This window comes from Globicephala melas, chromosome 1, assembly GCF_963455315.2.
Source record: "Globicephala melas chromosome 1, mGloMel1.2, whole genome shotgun sequence".
Taxonomy (NCBI): domain Eukaryota; kingdom Metazoa; phylum Chordata; class Mammalia; order Artiodactyla; family Delphinidae; genus Globicephala; species Globicephala melas.
In genome coordinates this window covers 178,096,036-178,118,704 of record NC_083314.1, presented here as the reverse complement: position 1 = coordinate 178,118,704, position 22,669 = coordinate 178,096,036, and the positions used below count along the sequence as shown (strand labels likewise).

At 44.0% G+C, this 22,669-nt stretch overlaps 1 protein-coding gene across 1 annotated transcript; it reads left to right on the top strand.

Annotated features, from left to right (window-relative positions):
* The first annotated feature begins 617 nt into the window (after window positions 1-617).
* On the top strand, window positions 618-19,717 carry AADACL3 (arylacetamide deacetylase like 3). The gene is made up of 7 exons (XM_070045369.1): window positions 618-626; window positions 1,463-1,570; window positions 5,265-5,635; window positions 16,549-16,727; window positions 17,113-17,176; window positions 18,641-18,649; window positions 18,958-19,717. The coding sequence occupies exons 1-7, from the start codon at window positions 618-620 to the stop codon at window positions 19,715-19,717; spliced, it is 1,500 nt and encodes a 499-aa protein (XP_069901470.1).
* The last annotated feature ends 2,952 nt before the right edge of the window (window positions 19,718-22,669 follow it).

Sequence of the window (22,669 nt, the reverse complement as noted above, 5' to 3'; positions counted from 1 at the left end):
CACACTTCTAAAGAATATCTGAGAATGGTGGGACAACTGTAAAAAGTAATATATGTGTAATGGGAACACCAGAAGGAGAAGAAAGAGAGAGAGGGAAAGAAGCAATATTTGAAGTAATAATGACTAAAACATTTTCCAAAATCCTTTGACATGGGTCAAAGAATCAATCTCAAGAGAAATTTTTTTTTTAAAAACCATTGAATTGTACACTTTGCTTTTATTTTTTAATAATTAATTAATTAGGTTACACTCAGGCTTAGTTGTGGCAGGTGGGCTCCTTAGTTGTGGCTCGCTGGCCCTTAGGTGTGGCATGTGAACTCTTAGTTGCGGCATGCATGTGGGACCTAGTTCCCTGACCAGGGATGGAACCCGGGCCCCCTGCATTGGGAGTGCAGTCTTAACCACTGTACCACCAGGGAAGTCCCTCAATAGAAATTTTAAAAATATTTTGAGCTAAATGAAAATGACAATACATCTTACCAAATTTGAGGAACGCAGTGAAAACAGTGCTTAGAGGGAAATTTATACCATTGAATATGCATATTAGAAAAGACGAAAGATCTAAAATCAATAATCTAAGATTCCACCTTAGGAAACTAGAAAAGGAAGAGGGAATTATGTCCAAGGTAAGGAGAAGAAAAGAAATAATAAAAATTAGAGCAGAAATAAATGAAATTGAAAATAAGAAATCAACAGAGAAAACAAAAAACTGGTTCTTTGAAAAGATCAACAAAATACATAAGTCCCTAGCCAAGCTAACTAAGAAAAAAAGAGACAGGACACAAGTTCCTAACATCGGAAATGAAAGAGGGGACATTATTACAGATTCCATTGACACTAAAAGGATAATAAAGGGAAATTACGAACTACTATATGCTGACTGATTTGATAACCTTGATGAAATGAATGGAATTCCTTAAAGACACAAGCTGCAAAAAACCCACACAAAAAAATAGGCCATCTGAATAGGCTGATACCTATTAAAGAAATTGAATTAAATTAATAAACTTTCAAAATAGAAAGCACCAAGCTCAGATGGGTTCACTGGTGAATTCTACCCAACATTTAAGGAAGAAATTATACCAGTTCACTTCCAGAATATAGAAGCAGAAAGAATACTTCCTAACTTGTTCTTTGAAGCCAGCATTACCCTAATACCAAAACCAGATAAAGACATTACAAAACTCCCCCAACCCCACCCCAAACAATGGACTACTATCTCTTATGAACGTAGATGAAAAAATTGTCTACAAAATATTATCAAATTGTATCAAAAATATATTAAAAAATTATACACCATAATAGAGTGGGATTTTTCCTAAGTGTAGACGCTGACTTAACGTCTGAAAGTCAATCAATGCGATCCATCAGGTTAACAGGCTAAATAAGGAAAATCACGTGATCATATCAATAGATGCAGAAAAAGCATTGGACAGACTCTAACCCTCATTCATGATAAAAGCTCAGCAAACTAGGAGTGGAGGGGGACATCTTCAACTTGATAAAGGAGATCTACAAAAAACCTACAGCTAACATTACACTTGATGGTGAGAAACTTGAAGCTTTTCTGGTAAGATCAGAAAAAGGCAAGAATATCCCTTCTGACCACTGTTATTTGACATTGTACTGGAAGTCCTAGCAAATGCAGTAAGATGATAAAAGGAAATAAAAGGTAATTTGTGACCGCCTGGAGGGGTGGGATAGGGAGGGTGGGAGGGAGGGAGATGCAAGAGGGAAGAGATACGGGAACATATGTGTATGTATAACTGATTCACTTTGTTATAAAGCAGAAACTAACACACCATTGTAAAGCAATTATACCCCAATAAAGGTGTTAAAAAAAAAAGGAAATAAAAGGTATATAGATTAGGAAGGAAGAAACAGAACTGTCTTTGTTCATAGATGCCATGATCATCTATGTAGAAAATCTGAAAAAACTGACCAAAAAACCTCGAACTAATAAGTTACTATGGCAAAAATGCAGGATACAACATTAATATATAAAAGTCAGTTGCTTTCCTATATACCACAATGAACAAAGAGGAATTTGAAATTAAAAACATATACCATTTAAATTACTCCCTGTGGGACTTCTCTGGCCATGTAGTGGTTAAGATTCCGCCTTCCAATACAGGGGACACGGGTGCGATTCCTGGTCCGAGAAGATCCCACATGCTGCGGAGCAATTAAGCCTGTGCACCACAACTACTGAGCCTGTGCTGTAGAGCCCGTGAGCCACAACTACTGAGCCCGTGTGCCACAACTACTGAAGCCTGCATGCCTAGAGCCTGTGCTCTGCAACAAGAGAAGCCGCTGCAATGAGAAGCCTGCACACCGCAAGGAAGAGTAGTCCCTGCTCGCTGCAACTAGAGAAAGCCTGTGCACAGCAATGAAGACCCAATACAGCCAAAAATAAATAAATAAACAAATAAAAAATGTTTAAAAAGCTAAATAAATTACTCCCCCCATTTTAAACCTTTTTTTTTTTTTTTTTTTTTTCGGTACGCGGGCCTTTCACTGTTGTGGCCTCTCCCGTTGCGGAGCACAGGTTCCGGACGCGCAGGCTCAGCGGCCATGGCTCACGGACCTAGCCGCTCTGCGGCACGTGGGATCTTCCCGGACCGGGGCACGAACCTGTGTCCCCTGCATCGGCAGGCGGACTCTCAACCACTGCGCCACCAGGAAAGCCCAATTTTTTTTTTTCGTAAATATAAGCTTTGACATGAGAATGATACCATTTATTTTTGCCCTCTTTTCAACCATACAAATATTTATGGAGTGTCTGTGGTATGTCAGATACTGTCCTGGCTCTGGGATATAGGACTGAGTAAAATCAGACTGAATCTATTGATTTTCCTTTGTTTTCCAGAGTTTACATGAGCTGTGTGGTTACTAAGGAGCGTGACTCTCTACTTCTGTCAATTGGGTAAGAGAGAGAGTGCAGTGGGTGAGATGCTGATGGGCAAGGGATGCATGGCAGCGAGGAGGGGTCTCAAATCTTCTTGTTTGGGTTTCATGCTGAGTTGAACTGACCTCCATACCCTGGAGTCAACCGCGGCAGACCAAATCATCAAGAAAAGGAGGAAATTAGGAAGGAATAGTTAGGTCAACTCAGAAAGAAAAGAGTAAAGAAGAGGGATTATTTCCTACCTGGTAGTAACAACATAATACAATGCAAAGACATAGTCATACTAGCAGCATGATGCCAACACAGGAAATGACAATAGGCCCACAGGGCAGAATAAAGGGCTCAGAAACAGACTTGTTAGGTGATTGGTGATACCCCAAATCAGTGAGGAAAAGATGGATTGTTTAAGAGATGGTGTTGTGACATCTCATTCAAGACAAGGGGAGAAATAAAGATTGGCTAGCACCTTACACTACAGACACTGTATAGAGGTGGAATCCAGATGGCCTCAGAACCAAAGCAGGAGAGGTAAAACTATAAATCTACTAGAAGAAAATGTAGAAAGATATTTCTATGGCATAGAATTGGCAAACAACTTAAATAACATACAAAAAGCATAAATCACAGAGTGAAAAATGGTATGGATTGGATACACAAAACTTAAGAATTTCTGCTCAAAAGAGACACCATAGAAAAGTCATCAGAAAGATGATAGTCTCAGAGAAAAATCATATGATGTCTGAAAGTAACAAGAGATGTCCAGAAAACACAAGGGATTCCTGAAACGCAGCAGAAAAGACAGAACACACCTGCTTAAAAATGGGTAAAGGATGTCAAAAGGCAACTCACAGAATGGGAAATATAGCTGCTATGTGGATATGAAAAAGTGTTCCAATCCACTATAAATAAAAAAATGTAAATTAAAACAACAGTCAGATGTGCCTTTGTAATCTATCAGGTGGGCAAGAGTGAGAGAGGGCAGTTGCTGCTGAGGATGTGGGGAAATGGAAATCTTTGCTTGCTGCTGCCTAGGGAGCTGCAGGCATCTGGGAGATTCTGGCAAGTATTTTTTTAAATTAATTTAATTAATTTATTTTTCGCTGCATTGGGTCTTCGTTGCTGCACGTGAGCTTTCTCTAGTTGCGGCGAGCAGGGACTGCTCTTCGTTGCAGTACGCAGGCTTCTCACTGCGGTGGCTTCTCTTCTCTTGCTGAGGAGCACGGGCTCTAGGCGCGTGGGCTCAGTAGTTGTGGCACGTGGGCTCAGTAGTTGTGGCTCGCGGGCTCAGTAGTTGTGGCGCACGGGCTTATTTGCTCCACGGCATGTGGGATATTCCTGGACCAGGGCTCAAACCCGTGTCCCCTGCGTTGGCAGGCGGATTCCTAATCACTGTGCCACCAGGGAAGGGAAGCCCTTTGGCAGTATTTAGTCAGTTAAGCATGTGTCTACCCGAAGGCCCAACCACCCCTCTGCGTGGGTATTCCCGATAAACTGTCACCCAGTGCTGTGACATACATGGCATACATCAGAGTGCATACAGAGACAACCTGTTTCCACCACTAGGAAAACAATGAGTAAAACGGCTTGCATTGATATTGTGGAATACTGTTCAGTAACTACAAAGAACACACAAGATGTAGACACAGCAACGTAGATCTTAAAAACTCAGTGAGAATTAAAAAAATATAACAGAATGAAAACAACAACATAAAATTTATGTTAATTAGAAAACGCACAAACAATACAATGTGTTTTATAAGACATGTATATTCACAGACATGTATCAAACATACTTGGGCGGGTGCCTATGGGAGAGGAAATAGAAATGGGGAATAGAAATAAAAGGAAGTAAATAAGTAAAACAGGAGTGGGACCACATAAGGACTGATAATGGTTTGCTGTGAGCATGAGCTCCAATTGAAAACATTCGCTAGATGGAGCAAGCAGGAAGCTGAGCTCGGTCAGGGGCACCGGGCTTTGAGCAGGATGGCCAACCGTGGGTGGGAACCTGGGGCACGTGAATGGGATTGCATCAGATATGGGATTAATCAGGGGTTCTCAGAAACTGCTTGGTCCAACTCCCTTATTTTCCAGGAAGGCGTCTGTGATCTGGCGAGTTATGGGTCCTCAGAGCAATGAGTGGCAAAGGTAGGACCAGAAGCCACAGTTTCTGCTGCCCCCTCAGCGCAGGGATTTTCCTTCTGCACTTCATCTCTTCGGCCACGGGGAGGCGCCTTCACAGGGGCGGAGGCAGCAGGGTGTCTGGAGGCAACTCTCTGTGTCCAGATTCTTAAGGAGGGTGGCTAGATTAGCCACATAGATAAAACCTTACCTGCTGCTCCGCCCCTCCCCGCAGGCGGCGCAGCTTCCCCTGCAGCACTTCCGCTCTCGGGGAGGGAGCCGGAGGGGGCTTTGGAGGCAGCGCACAGACCTGTTCGGCTGCGCGCGGCGTCGCTCTCCTAGGAGAGCGGCAGCAGCAGCCGCGGCGGCCCCAGGGGCTCACGCCTCCCGCAACACCTCGGGGGAGCCGAGCGTGCCTCTCCTGCGAGCCCAGCACCCCCAACCTGCTCCCCGCGCGCAGCTGAACCGCCGCGTGGGACTCGCCGCCCAACATGGATTTCCTCCTGGCGCTGGTGCTCGGGTCCTCGCTCTAGCTGCGGGTGGCCGCGGACTTCGACGGGAGGTGGCCCAGGCAAATAGTGTCGTCCATTGGCCTGTGTCGTTATGGTGGGAGGATTGATTGCTACTGGGGCTGGGCCCGCCGGTCCTGGGGACAGTGTCAGCTGGCTTCCAGGAATGAATGCAGTAAAAATAGGAAAACAGAATTAACAAAAGCTAGAGGAAGGAAAAAGGATAGAATAAAAGCCCATGTATTTTAACGATCAGTCAGCAGTTGATAGAGTTGGTACCCAGAAGCATTGGGAGTGGAATACAGATAGGCGTCTCCACCAGTATCCAGTATTAGGATCCGGTATTAGGAGGCTCTGCGAAGAAATCAGTGTGAGAATTTTTTGTATCAAATTTGTATATTATTATTTTTGTATTCATTGAATATCAGTATGAAAAGTCATTACCATAAAACCCCACAAAAAAACCCCATATCTGCTCAAAAAAATAACCGGCAATGGTGAGACGGGCTAATAATTCTCCAAGGAATATAAGCAAAGCAATCAATGGTATCCATTGACGTAACAGGCACGCAGAGAACATCTTTGCTGACTAATCCTTACTGAGACGTGGCACAGTGGAAAACATCCTGGCTACACTATCCATGCAGGGCAGGGTTCAAGTCCTGGTTCTACCGTAAAACGCAGGTGGCTCTGGGCAATGATCCACTTGGCTCAATAATGTTTACAGAATACCTGTCACCCGCCAGATACTGTCCTGTCATGTGGAATATACCTGTGAATGAAACAGACAAAAACTCCTTCTTGCTTCTGAGAGGGTTCCCATCCTAGTAGGTTCCTGCACGGTTGGTGCAGCCATCCCAAGTCTGGGATAACTTCTTAAGCTTTGGGCGTGGACCTTGAGTATCTGGAGGTGTCCCCTCCACCAGACTCTTATGGGATACATGGCAATGGTTCCGATTTGCGTGGCTGCAAGTGACCCTAACCACAAATGCTTTACAAATGTGGTCCCAGGAGTTGACTTCTCTGTTTTTTTTTGGCCATACGTGAAGCTTGTGGGATTTTAGTTACCTGACCAGGGATCGAACCCAGGTCCCCTACAGTGGAAGTTCTGGGTCCTAACCACTGGACCGCCAGGGAATTCCCAGGAGTTGAGTTTTCTTTTCTTACTTGACAAAACCTAGTTTCATGAAGACGTTTGCTTCCCCAAACCTGCAACTTCATTAACTTGGACACACTTGTTTCCTCCTAGGTTTTGGCCAGCTTGCCCGGGGCTCACCCAGCCCTTTGGGGTACGTTTTGCAGCCATCCCCAGTCCTCTGACTTGGGGCCAGTCAGTCCTCTTCTTTTGTTCCAGTCAAACAGTTCTTCTTCTGATGTTTCTCCTTGCCTGTTTCCTTTGAAGAAAGACACCTCTGTTAAGTCATTATTTGAGCCAGAAACATGCAATTTGTTGGCCCTGATCACTAGACTTCCACCATGGGAGGTAGACGGTTGGTTCCGGGAGTCTAGTTTAGGATGAGAAAACAATGCCTAACATTGTACATGTTCAGTTAAGTGTCAGAGTCATCAACTGACATCGTTGTCAAACTTGGACTTGCCCTTGAATTCATTAGGATATTTATTGTGTTTATATTAGCGAAACCAGACAAGTTCCAGGGAGTTTTAGATGTTCCAGGATCTCTCTCTCTCTCTCTGTTTATTCAGATGGAAAGTGCAGGACGTTCTATAGCCCTGGTCCTTACTCCTAGTCCCTCCTTCTAGCACTTTTCTGTTGTTGTTAGGGGTCTTCCATGTCCTCTCCTTCCTTTCCAGCCTCCAAAGTCTTGTCCTTCCCCCCTCCCTGTCCCGCACACCACCCTCCATAGAGTTGGGTCAACAGGGATAAGCTAGTATTTATAATTTTAATAATTGTAATAATAATTCAAGTATGGAAAGACAACTTCTGAGAGGGATTTGAAACATAGTAACAGTTCCTTTTAAAATTATAGCATCTTTTAAATAAATGAAAGTGTATGTGGCAACCTGATGTATAAAACAGAGAGAAGCAGAGTTGTCGGGTTGAAGTAGAGAGAGGAGGTCTATCCACTTAGCCTCTCCCTTGAACTCATGGTCTATAGTCACCAAAAACATCTGGACAAGCTGAAGCTAGTGGCACTCAGTTCCATTTCTACTTATGGAAGAGCAAAATTCTTTTCTGTTTAAGTCTTAGATCCTTGTCTTTGGGTTTTCACTGCAACTACTTTCTCTACAACCATCTAATCACGTAGTGGCCAAGAGTCCCTGTGCTCTACGCGTAGATCCCGGGTCATCTCCCTCTTCACTCCTTCATGGATGGAAAGAACAGACACAGCCACACTTGAGACTTGACTGCCACTTGGTGGCAGCATACTCAAAACAATAGGTTTACATTTCTAAGAAGCACATGTTTTGAAGGTTAACTCTTTAACCTCCAACTAGTGGTAATAGCGGCAAGATGATAGATGAAATGGGACACAAAGCAGACAAGTTTTGGCAAATGAGACAGTGTATAGAGGAAAGAAAATTTCACCTGAGGAAGGAGCCAGTTTTGATGAAGGGAATCCAGGTGACTATGGGGCAGCATACAAGCATAACAAAGAAGGCAAAAGGTCATAGATAAGTTTCTGATTCACAGTTTTGTTCAAGATCAGCCATGTGCGCTGTGGGTTATTACACTGATGCAACAGTAGTCCCAAATACTACCAGGCAAGGTATTCTGAAGGTCACTGAACAGAAAGGCTCACAGACCGAATTAAGATGGTCTAATCACAAGGCTTAAGTCCATTTAAAAAACAGCAAGAAGCAAGGGGAAAAGTGATGAGTAAATTAGCCCATGTAAAGTAAGATGTCAGGGGGTGGAAGGTTCATACCTGCTCCACATAGGATTAGGCAATATTGACATGTCCTCTCTCCTCTGTTGCATGCACCTTCCCCTCTGTTGGTGTGTTTAAGAGGACTAGAGTGGTTCCAACAGATGGAGCGTGTCTGGAACCAACACACATGCTTACTTCATCAGAGAGACACTGGAGCAGGTACACCTGGCCACAGCAGCAGTTCACCTATTAGCCTGCTGGGTATCTGTGAATTTTATCTGCATTCTTTGGGAGACGATGCCTAGGGCCAGAATGGGGCCATACTGGGTGTTACCAATGGTTGGCCAATTTAGGATGACATGGCTATCAATGCACACGTGGCATGCTCATGACTTCTGACTTAATCTTTCCATTACTTTCTTTCTATAAGTGGTACTCTTGTTTGTTTCACCAAATATTGTTTCATAAATACTTTATTTTTTAATATTGTGTGCTGTCACTGTCTTACTGTATATCTTAATGCATGATATAATTTCTTTCTTTTATTTTAACATCTTTATTGGAGTATAATTGCTTTACAATGGTGTGTTCGTTTCTGCTGTATAACAAAGTGAATCAGCTATATGCATACGTATATCCCCATATCTCCTCCCTCTTGTGTCTCCCTCCCACCCACCCTCCCTATCCCACCCCTCTAGGTGGTCACAAAGCACCAAGCTGATCTCCCTGTGCTATGCGGCTGCTTCCCACTAGCTATCTATTTTACATTTGGTAGTATGTATAAGTCCATGCCAGTCTCTCACTTCGTCCCAGCTTACCCTTCCCCCTCCCCGTGTCCTCAAGTCCATTCTCTACGTTTGTGTCTTTATTCCTGTCCTGCCCTTAGGTTCTTCAGACCATTTTTTTTTTTTAGATTCCATATATATGTGTTAGCATATGGTATTTGTTTTTCCCTTTCTGATTTACTTCACTCTGTATGACAGACTCTAGGTCCATCCACCTCACTACAAATAACTCAATTTCGTTTCTTTTTATGGCTGAGTAATATTCCATTGTATATATGTGCCACATCTTCTTTATCCATTCATCTGTCGATGGACACTTAGGTTGCTTCCATGTCCTGGCTATTGTAAATAGAGCTGTAATGAACTTTGTGGTACATGACTCTTTTTGAATTATGGTTTTCTCAGGGTATACGCCCAGTGGTGGGATTGCTGGGTCATATGGTAGTTCTATTTTTAGTTTTTTAAGGAACCTTCATACTGTTCTCCATAGTGGCTGTATCAATTTACATTCCCACCAACAGTGCAAGAGGGTTCCCTTTTCTCCACACCCTCTCCAGCATTTATTGTTTGTAGACTTTTTGATGATGGCCATTCTGACGGGTGTGAGGAGATACCTCATTGTAGTTTTGATTTGCATTTCCCTGATGATTAGTGATGTTGAGCATCCTTTCATGTGTTTGTTGGCAATCTGTATGTCTTCTTTGGAGAAATGTCTGTTTAGGTCTTCTGCCCATTTTGGGATTGGGTTGTTTTTTTGATATTGAGCTGCACGAGCTGCTTGTAAATTTTGGAGATTAATCCTTTGTCTGTTGCTTCATTTGCAAATATTTTCTCCCATTCTGAGGGTTGTCTTTTTGTCTTGTTTGTGGTTTCCTTTGCTGTGCAAAAGCCTTGAAGTTTCATTAGGTCCCATTTGTTTATTTTTATTTCCATTTCTCTAGGAGGTGGAACAAAAAAGGATCTTGCTGTGATTTATGTCATAGAGTGTTCTGCCTATGTTTTCCTCTAAGAGTTTTATAGTGTCCGGTCTTACATTTAGGTCTTTAATCCATTTGAGCTTATTTTTGTGTATGGTGTTAGGGAGTGTTCTAATTTCATTCTTTTACGTGTAGCTGTCCAGTTTTCCCAGCACCACTTATTGAAGAGGCTGTCTTTTCTCCATTGTATATTCTTGCCTCCTTTATCAAAAATAAGGTGACCATATGTGCGTGGGTTTATCTCTGGGCTTTCTATCCTGTTCCATGGATCTATATTTCTGTTTTTGTGCCAGCACCATACTGTTTTGATTACTATAATTTCTTTCTGTGTCTCCAAACTCCCTGTTTATTCATGATCTGTATTTGATACTTCCTATGTGTTTTGTCTATGTCCTGAGCTACCAGCTTACTTTACTTCTATGCTTAACACTTATTATGAGTTTCATTCATCCTGTCTTTCTTTCTTTCTTTTTAGGATTAGAATTGAATATTCTTAAGTAATAAAGCAAGCACCCATTACCTCAGGCTTCTGCTTTCCCATCTTTACAATGAGTAAGAATTTTTGCCCCATCTGTCTCTCAGGAATGCAGCTTCAGGTATTTTCAAGAACCATATGATTGGAAATCATTAAAGTGTGAGTGGGTCAAGAGACGCAAAGGGAGAGATACTCGGGGGTTGCTATAAGCTTTGTGATATGTGGACTGTGGTGGTTTGTTGACAAGGGGTGAACTTGGCCTTGGAGTCAGATTTGAATAGACTTGGATTTAAACAAAATTGGATTTGAGTTGAATTGAATTAGAACGCCAGCTCTGTCTGCCACTGAATGTGGGCAAATTGCTTAATTAAATGCAGCTTCTGTTTTTTCGTCCATAAAAATAGAATTAATAGTGTTTATGTTTCTGGAACTCTCCCTACCCAGCAGTCAAGTGGTCTTTGGGACCTGGGATAACATAGTGGAGACAGAGGCTGTAGAATCTGAAGAGATTGGAGTCCAAGATGGTTTCAAAGAAATAAACTTCACACAGATTTCATGTGTGTTTTCTCTAGACTTTTTGCAATTCCATCCCCTCTCATTTCCACCAGCACCTGTAACCAACAGTACACACAACCAAAGCAGCAAGAGAACGAGTTGTCTATATTACCCTTGTGAAAAAAATGAATACACAGAAACCTCAATTAAATAGAGTCAGGAGACCAGAAGCGGAAGCTCTCACACCCTATGATGATAGTAGAGCCCAATAAGAAGAAGAAGGAGTGCTTTTCTTTCCTGGCAACAAGCCATAGACTCTTTGTTTACTATAGCCTTCCCAACTTCCTTTTCCCTGCTGTAAAATTTTGAGTTCCCTTTCCCTTGTCGTATGGAGTTTTTCTCATGGCTCACTGTGGTTACAGACCCTGAATTGCAATTCTTTGCTGATCCTGAATAAACCCACTTTTGCTGGGAAAATAAGTGGCAGGCTATTTATTTTGGTCAACAGTTTGGTGGCCAGTATGGGGATCCAGAGAAGACCCCTGATGATTCCAGGGCTGGTGGGTAAACCGGTGCAGTACCCACACTGAGCCCATTGTCACTCTCTGCTTCTGTCACCAAACCTGGAGGTGGAATGCTACTCTCTCTCCTGAATCTGAGCTTCCTCCTTCTTTGTGTTTGGAACCTCTCCAGGTTTAATTCGAGATCTATTTTAAGATTATGTCTTTTCTGGTTAAGGTCTTGTTCTGTATGCAAGTACTTGTTTGGCACTTGGGTCTGATTTTGAAATCAGACTATTTCATTGGAACTGGCTAGCCTTTGACCCATTCCTTCAGGAACAGGGGTTGTTTCATTGGAACTGTGCCGGTTCAGCCTTGGGCCCATCCCTTTGGAATAGGAGCTGGTCTATGGGAACTGGGCTTAGAAACCTTCAGCCTGGCTCCTCAAGGACCGCGTTGTTCCCTTAGAACTGGCTGGTATTAAGCCTACGGTTTGTTTGAGGTATTTGAGCTGCTGGAGTTGCACACTATTTCTCTTATTTGAGTTGTTTAAACTGTTTTGAGATGTAAGCTATTTATGCTGTTTGAAAATTATTCTCTTTCTCTAGAGAAAGTCTTCTGAGAAATGGGATCCCAGTTATCTACATATTTTGAGGGTATCCTCCCTGCAGGTACTCTAGCCTATTATATATTTAATAACCACCATCCTTCCTCATTCACATTTCTAACTAAATGGACTGACCTAGCCAAAGGCAATTTAGACTATCAATGGCTATTACGGGGATGTTGTGAAAACCTCAAAATTACTTTTCTTAAAACTGAATTGGGAACTTCCCTGGTGGCCCAGTGGTTAAGACTTTGCCTTCCAATGCAGGGCATGTGGGTTCAATCCCTGGTCAGGGAGCTAAGATCCCACATGCCTCACAGCCAAAAAACCAAAACATAAAACAGAAGCAATATTGTAACAAGTTCAATAAAGACCTTAAAAATGGTCCACATCAAAAAAAAATCTTAAAAATAAAAACTGAATTGGACTACCATGGCTCTAAAATTTCCAAAACTGAATGGAATGCCTATTTCAGTTGGTATTTTGAGGATTCCATATGTTATCAAAACCCAAAATTGCCTCTCTGCAAAATAAGATTTTAAGATTAACTGAGGCAAACAAACAATTAAAGAAAGAAATGGCGTCTAAAGTCTCAGGCTCCATTTCATTGGCTTTTAAATCTCAGGCCATACCTCCAGCACCATCTTCCTCATTCCCTTCTATGCTGCCTACATCTCCTCTATACCCTTAGCTCCCATTACTAATTCTCTCAGCCAGCCCTTCTTTTTGTCTGAAACTCTTCCCATTCCATTTTCCTGTGAATTTATCAGAGCCTGTCCTTTTTAAAAAAACATTTTTATTTTTTAAATTGAAATACAGTTAATTTACAATGTTGTGTTAGTAACGTAATATTTTATTAATTAACTGCCAAACATACATCTTTGATACTTTTTTATTCTAAATTTCTTGACTGCATACTCTTTTTTTTTAAAATTAATTTTTATTGGAGTATAACTGCTTTACAATGTTGTGTTAGTTTCTGCTGTGCAGCAAAGTGAATCAGTTATACATATATCCAGTCTTTTTTAGATTTCCTTCCCAGTTAGGTCACCATACAGCATTGAGTAGAGTTTCCTGTGCTATACAGTAGGTTCTCATTAGTTATCTGTTTTATACATAGTAGTGTATATATGTCAATCCCAATCTCCCAATTCATCCCGCCCTCCTTACCCCTTTGGTAACCATAAGTTTGTTCTCTACATCTGTGACTGTTTCTGCTTTGCAAATAAGTTCACTTGTACCATTTTTCTAGATTCCACATATAAGCGATATTATATGATATTTGTTTTTCTTTCTGACTTACTTCACTCTGTATAACAATATATAGGTCCATCCACGTCAGAGCCTGTCCTTTAAAATGAAGCCTTCCAAGGATACAGAGGCTAAGCCCTTAATTTCTTATACTCCCAGGACTAAAGTTGAACTCCAGCCTTAGTCAAAGATTTTCCCAAAGTAACCAAAGATCCTCACAGATTTGCTGAGGAATTTAATATAGTTATTCAAATTTATCAATCTGGTTTCTCTGACTTATATCAGCTAGTTCATATGCTTGTTGGTGAAGGCCAGGCCAAGCATTGGATGGAAACCACTAATGGCGAATATCCTGAAAGGTCTGTAAGTACAACCAAAAGACCAGCCCACTAACTTACATGATCAGGCTCAGGGAATTACTAGGCAACTTCACTGGGCAATTCCTGGGGATTTTCCAAAGCCTGTGGATTGAAACCAGATTTAGACTTCCTCACAAAATTCTGATGAACCCCGTTCATGACCATTACAATGGATGTCAGATGATTTTAAAAGAAAAGTCTGGTCTTCCTTCAGATATTGATTCCACCTGGATAGCTTTTAACCCTGTGTTTGTTGATGTGCTGAACTGGGACCTTTTCCTTCTAGTAAAAAGGATCAGGATGGAATGGAAACTATGTCCATACCAGGTTTAGTTAAGTTGTCAAACCAGCTCTCTCTCATTCTAGATGAATCACCTCAAAGGAAGACTACCAAAATTCTGAATCTTCAACACCAGCAAATGAAGGCACCCCCCCACCCCCGCCAAACCCAAAGGCTTCTAGTTTCTGCTATTATTGCAAAGAGTCAGGGCATTGGAAAAGAGATTGTTATAAATGTAAGTGCTTCAGGCACTTTCAGTCTTCTAACCAGACTTTCCAGTGTCCTCCCAGTTCTCAATAATGGGGCTCTGAGGAACTACAGGGGCTCTTTCCAGTCCCTCATCTTAATCAGCCTGGAGGACATTTCTCCAAGTTGAAGATGAATCTCTTCCAGTCCTAGCTAACAGTGGAGCCACACTCTCAGTGCTCAACCCCACTACTATAAAACTCCCTGCCGTGGAGTCCTCAAAGAGTTCCAATAGTGGAGATCTCTAATAAATCTGAAGAGGTTCCTGTCTGTGAACCTATTCCCTTGGTTTAGCCCTTTGAGAGATGCACACCCTTTTCTCCTTAGTTCTTCTACCACTTTCCATTTATAAGGCCGAGACATTTTAGACAAGTACTATGCCAACATTTCTTTCTCCCCAAAGGGGGGAATAATTCTAGGAATTGACAGTAGTCATAAAAGCATCCAACCAGGTAAATTAAATGACCCTTTGATATCTTTTATTTGCTGTCTCTGATGGTACTAGAACTGATTCTGGAAACACTGCTCATTTGTCCCTAGTGCATCAGCTACCAAGGCAAAATCTCCAACTGATTTTGGCACAATGCACAGCACATCTCCCATAAAAATTCAAAAAGGTCTCTTCAAACCTCTTTCCAGAATTAATCAATACCCAATAAATAAGGAGCACTTCAAATCCTAACACCCATAATTTATTACAACTCTCAAGGCCTCATTATCTTGCACTATTCCCTGTTAATATTCCTATTTTACTGGTGAGAAACTAAAGGACCAAGGATGGAGGTTTTTCAGGGACCTCCACTCAATAAACATCATTGTTATCACTTGAAACCCTGCCGTTCCTACCTCCCCGACACTACTGACATCTATTACTACTGGAAGCAAGTTCTTTACTATAATTGATTTATGCAGTACATTCTTTCCTATTCCAGTTGGTAGGGTTAGCCAATACCTTTTTGCCTTCACCTGGCATGGACAGCAATGCACCTGGACAGTAATGCCTCAGAGTTTTACTGAGAGTCTTTATTTCTCACAAGTCCTGAAGGCTGACCTATGATATAAACCTTCCTAGGAGTTCTATGGTATTGCAATATGTGGAAGGTTTCTTTCTTTTTTTCTTCTTCTCAAGCTTCCTTGAGAAGGAAGCTTCCTTAGCAGCATCTGCTTGCTAAGGCTTTTAGCCATAAAGAGATATAAGGTTGCCAAAGGAAAATTGCAGCTTGACCAAACCCAGGTTCAACATTTAAGGTTTATGATATCAGAACAAGGGATACACCTAGATCCAGACAGACTTCATGGTGTTTTAAGTTCCCCCAAAGCCAAAACTAAGCACCAATTGTGAGATTTTCTTGGGTTGGTTGGTTATTGCTGAAATTGAATCCCAAATTTCTCTCATGGTAAAAACTTTGTATGTTTTACTAAATAATAACAACCCCAACTTATTTTTTAATGGGAAAACCAGACAACATAGCTTTCAAGGTCTTAAAGGAAAGTTTGATGAACCCACCTGCCCTTTGACATCCCAATTATCAGATTCCCTTTTCCTTTTTGTATATAAAAAGGAAGGGAGGACTTCCCTGGTGACACAGAAGTTAAGAATCTGCCCGACAATGCAAGGGACACAAGGTCGTTCCCTGGTCTGGGAAGATCCCACATGCTGCGAAGCAACTAAGCCTGTGCACCACAACTACTGAGCCTGTGCTCTAGAGCCTGCGAGCCACAACTACTGAGCCCATATGCCACAACTACTGAAACCCACATGCCCTAGAGCCCGTGCTCCAAAACAAGAGAAGCCACCAAAATGAGAAGCCCACACACCACAATGAAGAGTAGCCCCCGCTCACCACAACTAGAGAAAGCCCGCGCACAGCAACAAAGACCCAGTGCAGCCAAAAATAAATGAATAAATAAACTTATAAAATAAATAAACAAATAAAAGTCTGAGCCTTTAGAATGGGCTATCCTGTATATTTACAAAAAAAAAAAAAAAAGGGAAGGGAATGCCCTTGGGGTACTCACCCCAAAACATGGAGACCATCACAGATCCCGGGGCGCTGGGATACCCCTTGCCTTGGAGCTATTATAGCCACTGTGCTTTTGGTTAGGACCATGGAGAAAATTGTGGGATTCCCTTTAACCATTTTCGTACCTCATGCATTAGAAGCTCTCCAGAATTGCCATCACACTCCACATTTCTCTTTCAGCCTCCTCACCTCCTATGAGGTCCTTTTGTTAACTGCTCCTCACATAACTCTTTTGCGTTGTAATAACCTTAACCCTGCTACTCTTCTCACTTCTGTCACTGAGGAAATCACTCACAAGTGCTTGATGCTAATGGATCACATTCTGACTCCTTGTGGTGATCTACAAGAAGCTTCTGTGGGTAACACTGAGTTCTCATGGTTCACTGATGGTTCTTATTTAAAGGTGACGGTATTGTGCTAGGGATGTTATTACAGCTCCTTTTGATGTTGTTGAGGCAGCATCTTTACCTGTGGCTGCTTAAGCCCAACAAGCTGAATTACACAGTTACACAGGCTTGTACTTTAGCCAAGGACAAAACTGCCAATATTTATACTGATAGTAGTTATGATTTTGGAGTAGCCCATGATTTTGGAATGTTGTGGGAACAACATGGTTTCCTTTCTTCCTCAACCTGGGCACTCCGTCTGTCATGGTTGTTAGTGAGAAGGGGCAGTTGAGGATGGCTGGCAAAGGAAACCCACTAGCCTTCCTAGCTTGAATGTTTCAAACCTTTCATTTTCTAGAAACTCACCATGGCTTACGCTCTCATTTTTGCAAGGAGAGTGACTCAGTGGTTCTAGCAGTTGGGTGATTAAGGGGAAGATGGGGAGGTGCTGGGATTCCAGGAGTGCCGGGGCAATGTGGGGAGGGAGGCTGGGGCTGGGAGGACAGCAGGAGCAGGGGACGGGCTGTGAGAATCCAGTGAGCAGGAGGGCAAGGAAGAGGTTGAGGAAGGGAGAGACAGGGAGAGGCAGAGATGGGGCACTCCTTCCTGCGGGTGGCCCTTAGGTATGTTTCAAGGTTGCCTTTTGAGCACTGCATCATCTGGAAACTGGACGGGGTCGGGGGGTGGTCTTCATGAAGCAAATACAGTGCAGAGCTTCACCACCAGTGCACATCTCTTCATTGAGCAGAACAGCCTTGCACATTCCGGACTCTCAGCACCTCCCTCCACTAAATGCCCACAGTGCCCTGTGCTGTAAGCCCGACAACTTCAAACACTGCTACATCATTTCCAAGTGCTCCCGAGAGGGAGGTCCACCCTGGTGAGAGCCACAGAAGGAAGCAGGAACAATTAAAAGCCACTCTCTCTCTTAACCAATCTGGGAGTGTCACCCCACAATCTGGAGCTCGAAGGGGCAGGAGAGACCGGGGACGGGCCCTCCCTGGGTCTCCACACCAGGCAATCTGGACACATATGAGGAGCATACTGAACACTGCAGTGGTGTGGGCTCGCCCTCCTGCCCTGCCGCCTGACACATCGTCACCAGGGCCAGGGAGGCTCCTCCTGATCCAGCACTTCCTGAAGTTTCATTTAAATGGAACATGCCATAAAGGAATACCCACTGCCAACGTCTTCGTGGGAAGACAGCCAGTGGAGTAAGTAAAAATCACAGGAGTCAGTCCCGGATGAGAGAGACCTGGAGAAACTCCTCACTCTACAATTCTTGGCTCCAAAACTATTTCTGCAATGGGATGGAAATCTTGACCCAGTTGTTGGCCACTGTGTGTCCTACCGTTCTGGTTGTGCTGAAACAAGAGATCATCAGTAGAATGTACTAACAAATCCCTGCAAGAAAATTATCTTATGACTCCAAGGGAGATGGCGTTTTGGAGTTGAAAGCGTTGTTGTCCCAGCCTGAACCTAGGGTAGCTTAGAACAGGGAGCATCAGAATAGAAATGGTTGACAGAAGATTTGTTGAGTCCATAAAGTATTTCTTTTTTTTTTAAATTAAATTAAAAAAAAAGTGAGGCCAGCACGTAAAATGGTGAAATTTCTTGCCAACCCCAGATTTCTGGAATCTCTTGAAAGATGAGGCGGCCTAGCGCTGCCAAGCTGGCATAGCCGCATGAACAGGGAGCCATGGTCTGGAGTGGGCATGGCTGATCGGGAGGGACCCTATGTTAGCTGCTAGCCCCTTCTGGTATTTAAGTCTTCAAGATCCTCCCACAAAACTTGTGAGCATGGCAGGATTACTTAGAATCTACACCCAAGCAAGCCTTATAAAAGAATAAAAACAGGTGTGAGTCAGGGAAGCAGCATCAGGTAGGTTCAGAAAGCTGGGGATCACGTTGGTGATAGCTAAGCTGTTGACATTTAGGTGGATGCAGGGCTCTTGTGGTCACAGACTGTCCCCACAGTTGGCATCGAGACAGTGGGAATAGCATGTCACTTTCTGAGCCTACGTGCCCGGCACTGAAGGCTTTACGTTTGTCACCTAGTTTAAGCCTTCTACCTTAACGTCACCTGCCCAGGCTTCAGAAAAAGAAGTTAATGGAAGAAATCTGGGCTGAAGGATGTTAGACACAGGTGTTTTTGACTCTGTGGTGAGTGGAAACTGTGTTCCTTCCTTTCCCGATATCACAGGATTCTCAAGCATAGGTTTCCGGTGATAGTAAGAGACTTCATGGTGGCTACCATCCACTTCTTGAAGTCCTTGAATACATATGGGGCAGATCCAGCCTGGGTCATGGTCTGTGGTGACAGTGTGGGTGGGGGCGTGGCAACAATAGTTTGTCAAAACCTTGTGGACAGTTCTGATCTCCCCAAGATCCGTGCTCAGATCCTGATCTATGCCGCTCTCCAAGCCCTGGATTTCCAGCCTCCTTCTCATCAGCAGAACAAGGACGTTCCACTGCTCAGGCAGAATTTGGCCTTCTACCGTTGGTGTGGTTACCTGGACATCAGCCCCTCTTGGAAAAGAACCGTATTGGAAGGAGCCCACTTGCCTGCCGAAGTCTGGGAAAAGTACAGAAAGTGGTTGGGTTCAGAAAACATTCTGGAGAAGTTTAAGAAGAGAGGCTACACGCCCCATGAGCCCCTGAATGAAACTGCCTATCTGGAGACAAACATCATTCTAGACTTGATGAACTCACCCCTGATTGCAGATGATGAAGTAGTGTCTCAGCTCCGCAAAGCTTGCATCGTGAGCTGTGAGTATGATATCCTCCAGGACCATTCGCTGTTGTACAAGAAGAGGCTGGAGGACCTGGGAGTCCCAGTGACTTGGCACCACATGGAGGATGGTTTTCACAGGGTGTCGGTCACCCTTGACCTGGGCTGCTTGTACTTGCCCTGCTCCACGAGGATTCTGAATGCTGCAGTCCATTTTATAAAAGAGTTGTGACCATCTTTCCTTCCTGCTGCAGTTGCAAGAGTGTGAATTCCGCCATCATCCGGTTCCCATTGGGGCTCCTTGCTGCCAATGTAGGTGATGCTGAGTAGGGCTGGGGAGAGTGTTGAGGATGCCATCTCCTCTTGCTTCAGGTTCTAGAATCCTAGAATGCATGTTTCTGATATCTAGAAGGAGAGCAGTAGAAGAGACAGGTTTGGGAGGAGGGTGGGGCTCTCTAGCCATGTTCACTGTAGGGAAAATTTGAGCTGACATTCTTCAGTGACCATTTGCAAGAGTGAATGAGCATATAAAGACTGCTCATGGCCTCCCCGAGGGAGAGTCCAGGCTGCTCAGGCTGACCAGGCTGTAGGCAACAGGAGTGTCTACTCGGCTGGGCCTTGGAATAACCCAGGAACGTCATGTGCAGTCTCATGGGCCTCTTCCAATCTGGCTCAGAGGGCAGGGCTCTGACGTCCTAGTGCTGGGTGGACGTGGAGAAACGGGTTTCACTCTCTTCCTCTGGGTACATGGTGACACTTCTCCCGCCGTTCCTCTGCCTCTGAGTTCAGAGTCTCAACTGCTGAGCTGGAAGAGTGAAGGTGGATTGGGTAGGTTTTTCATGATGGTGGACACCTAGTGGCAGATGAAGACTGGAGCCACCTGATTGATTGGCAGAGCTCTGGAGCTCTTGGAGTCAAAGTCAGGCTTCCAACCAAGGCCCCGGCAGCAACATGTTCGAGGAGCGGAGTCCAGAGGGAAGCTGAGTCCCGAGTCAGAGACCCATGAAGACAAAGTCTGACCAAACTCAACCATGTCCACAGTGGAAATCAAAGGAGGCCCCAAAGAACTGAAGATGTGTTAGTGAGAACTGTATCTGTTTTAAGACACAGAACCAACTCAAACTGGCCTAAATCAAAGAGAGAATGTATTGGCTAATGTAGCTACAAATTCCAGGGATAAATCAGGCATGATTTGATCCAGGAACTCAAACAGTGTCATCAGCTGCCTTCTTTTCTTTTCTCTAGTCTATGCTCTTCTGTGTGAACTTCACCTTCCTCTCTCTATATTGTGGCCCTGAGTACCTCCATGCTTGTATTCTTCCAGAGTCAAATCCATTATTATGAACTTGCCTAATTCTCAGCAGTCGCAGTGGAAATCGCATTGCAACTTGATGTCTTTCTTGGCTTTCTGAGTGGTGTATCTAGTTGCTAAAACCAAGAGGACGGAATGTTATGACTGACTAGCCCCAAGTCCCATGTCATCCCTGGGGTGGAAGGTGGGGTCAGCTCCACCTGGTGCTTGGATGGGCATGGAGGATGGAGTGAGTACTCCCTCACATTAACACTTACTCCACTATACAAGCTAAACTGAAGCCTGAGTCAAGGTCCTTGGAAGTGGCAAGAGATGTCAAGGACCACTGGGCAAGTTGACCACCTGCCACTTAGGAATAAAAATTCCTTTGAAGGGGATAGCCCAGGCTCTCATGCTGGCCCCATCTGGCCTTCAGGAGGCTCTGCTCCTGGTTGGCCAGTGGCTTTTATAGGCCCATATCCAAGTCTACTGCACAAAGGACCCCATGTTTGCCCTTACCTTGCTTTCAGTTGAAAGTTCATGCTGAAACATGGGACAGAGAGGAATCCCATTGGGTGGCTTCTTGGTCCATTCACAGCAGGAAGACCGGCTTTGTTGGAGAAATAGGAACACTCACTGAAAGCACACACTTTGGTGGCCACTCAGCTGTTGGGGAGCACTGTCCCTTCTGAGACAGGCCTCCGAGTTGAGTCTGGGTGGGTTCCCCTCCTGGATTGCTGTGTGGATTCACCCCTGCCTCTGGAGGTAGGTAGAGGGACATGAGCTGGCCTTCTGGAAATTTGGGTGGTCAGCCCTTCTACAGAGGGGTGGTGCGGAGTGTGTGAGCCACAGGAAGATGGTGCCGAGTGGAGATGAGTGGGTTACACTTTAGTGTCTGGAAGAACTGTTGGGTGGGCTCATTTCTGAAGCTGCTTCCTTCTGCAGATCATGGGAGAAATAAAGCATGTTCACTCCCAATGGCTGGTTTGATCTGGAGACCCAATGCTCATCTCTTCTCCTTTCCCGATTCATTGCTATCCTTCCTGCAGCCCGTCATGAGGCTCAGGGAATGGAAAAGGGATAGGAATAAATGTTCACTGAGAGCCAGCTGCATGCTAGGCTCCATACTGGGCTGTTTAAAGCTACCACCTCATTGTGATGAGAAACAGATGTGCTGGGCTGCTGCCTAAGCATTTTATAGTATGACAGCCCTGCTCACATCCAGAGTCTGGACATTTTGATAAAGACGAGCTTAGGATTCCAGCCACAAGTTCCTGCTTTGCTTTGCCCTGGTCACCTTTTAAAATAACCACTTAGAGGTGAGCCTGTGAAAAGTTAGTGACCTCCACCCCAGTCACCTTAGAAGGAACAGATGCTTGCTTGCTGCCCTGCTGGCCATATCCTGCTCACTCATGACCTGGGACAGAGGACTCTCCCCACCGCTCATTAATAATAATAAATCTTGTTACTTTACCTCCTTTGTGTGAGTGTATTGAAACTGCACCTTCAGTTGAAATGACCCCTGGGTTTTTGCTTCCCCAGAGCAGGATTTCAGATGCGGGGTGGGGGAGCTCCCTGCTGACCCCGTGTGGGTGGCTTGTGCCCCCTCATTCATCAGGTCATCATCTGCACAGTCTTAATTTAATACACCAGCTACACCGGTCCCCCTACCCCCCACCATATGTGCCTCACATGAATTCTACAAAGTGGGTATTCTTTTTAAAATTATTTATTTATTTTATACATATTAGTGTATATATGTCTTTTTTGTTTGTATTTTCTTGTTTGTTTTTTTTTGTGGTACGCGGGCCTCTCACTGTTGTGGCCTCTCCCGTTGCTGAGCACAGGCTCCGGACGCGCAGGCTCAGTGGCCATGGCTCACGGGCCCAGCTG

Excerpts from the sequence above, each read along its gene's own strand:
- AADACL3 (XM_070045369.1), top strand. Across the intron at positions 1,571-5,264 it reads AGAAACTTGAAGCTTTTCTG|GCGGCGCAGCTTCCCCTGCA; the intron begins GTAAGATCAGAA and ends CCCTCCCCGCAG. Across the intron at positions 16,728-17,112 it reads TCTACAAGAAGCTTCTGTGG|AAACTCACCATGGCTTACGC; the intron begins GTAACACTGAGT and ends TTCATTTTCTAG.